This window comes from Etheostoma spectabile, chromosome 19 (assembly GCF_008692095.1).
Source record: "Etheostoma spectabile isolate EspeVRDwgs_2016 chromosome 19, UIUC_Espe_1.0, whole genome shotgun sequence".
Classification (NCBI taxonomy): Eukaryota; Metazoa; Chordata; class Actinopteri; order Perciformes; family Percidae; genus Etheostoma; species Etheostoma spectabile.
Window position 1 is genome coordinate 11,427,641 of NC_045751.1, and position 2,054 is coordinate 11,429,694.

General features: G+C 48.8%; 1 protein-coding gene across 3 annotated transcripts in view; it reads left to right on the top strand.

Annotated features, from left to right (window-relative positions):
* Positions 1-2,054, top strand: part of col4a6 (collagen, type IV, alpha 6) — a 171,310-nt gene that overhangs the window by 143,750 nt on the left and 25,506 nt on the right. For all 3 annotated transcript variants that reach the window (XM_032544669.1, XM_032544667.1, XM_032544668.1), the window contains 3 exons: positions 976-1,124; positions 1,243-1,425; positions 1,818-2,001. In XM_032544669.1, the coding sequence (XP_032400560.1) occupies positions 976-1,124; positions 1,243-1,425; positions 1,818-2,001 (516 nt within the window). The remainder of the gene's footprint in view (positions 1-975; positions 1,125-1,242; positions 1,426-1,817; positions 2,002-2,054) is intronic.

Sequence of the window (2,054 nt, forward strand, 5' to 3'; positions counted from 1 at the left end):
ACACACACACACACACACACACATACTTAAAGGGCAAACACGTGCAGGACTGTACAAAACTGATTTTTACTGATTTGATAGGCTCTTGTATTCGGTGCAATGACAATTACACACACACTCACATACACACACAAACACACACATACACTGTACATACACACTAAGGCATAGAGACCCGAGCCGTTGGGTATCATAAATATATCATAAAAAATTATGTTCAAGTTTGGGTCGGACTCGGTCACATCAGCGCAATAAGGGATTTGTTGTAAAATGGTGCTGCGGCTCCTTTAAGAGAGCTCAGTGCGTGTGTGTAAGTGTGTGTGTGTGTGTGTGGGTGTGTGTGTGTGTGTGTTTTAAGTGGGCAGAAGAGAGCTAGATGTGTTGTACATGCGACAGGAGCAGAGTTGGTGTATTTAGTTTAAGTTTTGTACACAGTCTGTGTACGGTGTCTGAAATAACCCCCGACTGAAAGAAAAGCTCATTCATTTGCTGACCAGAAATGGGATTATAAACCCAACGTTATTCGTTTTATATCGTCAGCCCTGGAGGTAACGATTCTCCCCTGGTTTTCTGATGCACAGACACACACACACACACACACACACACACACAGACACACGCACACACACTCACACACACACACACACACACACTTTCAAATGTTCTGAAAGTACTTGACAAACAACAAGGACTGTTGAAAATATATTTTTTACATTTTATACCAGAGGTCTCAGAGTCCCGGCCAGACACGGAGCCCTTATCGATTTTAGGCGGCCCGTAAAGGTCTTCTGTAGTCACTAGAGTCCACATGTCTGGCAACAAATTGGATTTTGGACATCCCTTTCTGCACTAATAACAGATTTAGTCTTGAGAACAGGCTCCATGATCATCTCCATTAATACCTTTCCTCTTCCGTTGTTCCACTCTTTAATTCATCTTTCTTTCCCCTCCTCCCGTTTCCCATCTGTCCTCCAGGTGATCCTGGCGACTGTGCCTGCATAGGAGGGGGCACCTCAGGGTTGCCTGGACCCCCAGGAACCAACGGCGACCCCGGCTTTGCTGGACGAAAGGGCGAGCCTGGTGACGGCGGTCCACCGGGCTTTAATGGCGGTCCGGGACCTCCTGTAGGTTGAGTTGGAGTATTTTGCCTCCAAATATCAGATGATTTGGTAGAGTCCAGTGTCACAATGAAATGTGTGAGGGCAAGTTTTACAGAAATCTTTAATTTCTGTGCTCCATTAGGGTCCCGCTGGTGAGCTCGGTTTCTCGGGACGTAAGGGAGAGAAGGGGGCGTCTTACTACCCCAATCTGGGTTTGGGGGTGAAAGGAGAGCTCGGAGATCCTGGACCCAGAGGACCGACTGGGGAAACTGGAAAACCAGGCAGAGATGGACTGCCGGGCTTCCCCGGAGTCCCTGGACCCCCAGTGAGTGCTTCTCCGCACAGTATACATATTAAAGCTGCAGTCACCCTCTCCCCTCTCAGTCGCACAGGCAATGCATACCCAGGGCAGCCAATAGGAACGCTCTCTCTCTCTCCTTCTTTGAAATGACCTGTGATTGGCCAAAGTTTCCCGTGGCGTTCTAGATTATCTTGAAGCCCAAAAACTGAGATCCAGAGGTCTAGTTTGCTCTATGATTTTATAAATTACAATATGCTTAAACATAATTATGAAAAAAAACTGCCTACCCCAGCTTTAATCTAAAGTTCATCTCCAGGTTTTTAGCAAGTTTCTAAAAGAAGGTTTACAAACAACCTGTTCCTCCTCTCCTCTCCTCTCCTCTCCTCTCCTCTCCTCTCCTCTCCTCTCCTCCCCAGGGTGACGCTGGCTTCGGCACAGTTGGTGAGAAAGGTTTCCCAGGGTTCCCGGGGCAAAAGGGTCGTTCCGGTGGCCCCGGCGAGCCTGGCATCGGCTACCCCGGCTTGCCTGGCTTTCGCGGTGAGCCTGGAGACCCTGGTATTCCTGGACAACCAGGGCAACGGGGTTTACCCGGACTTAAAGGTTAGTGATGTCTGGGAGGAGCCTGTGTGTGTGTGTGCATGTGCGTGTGCGTG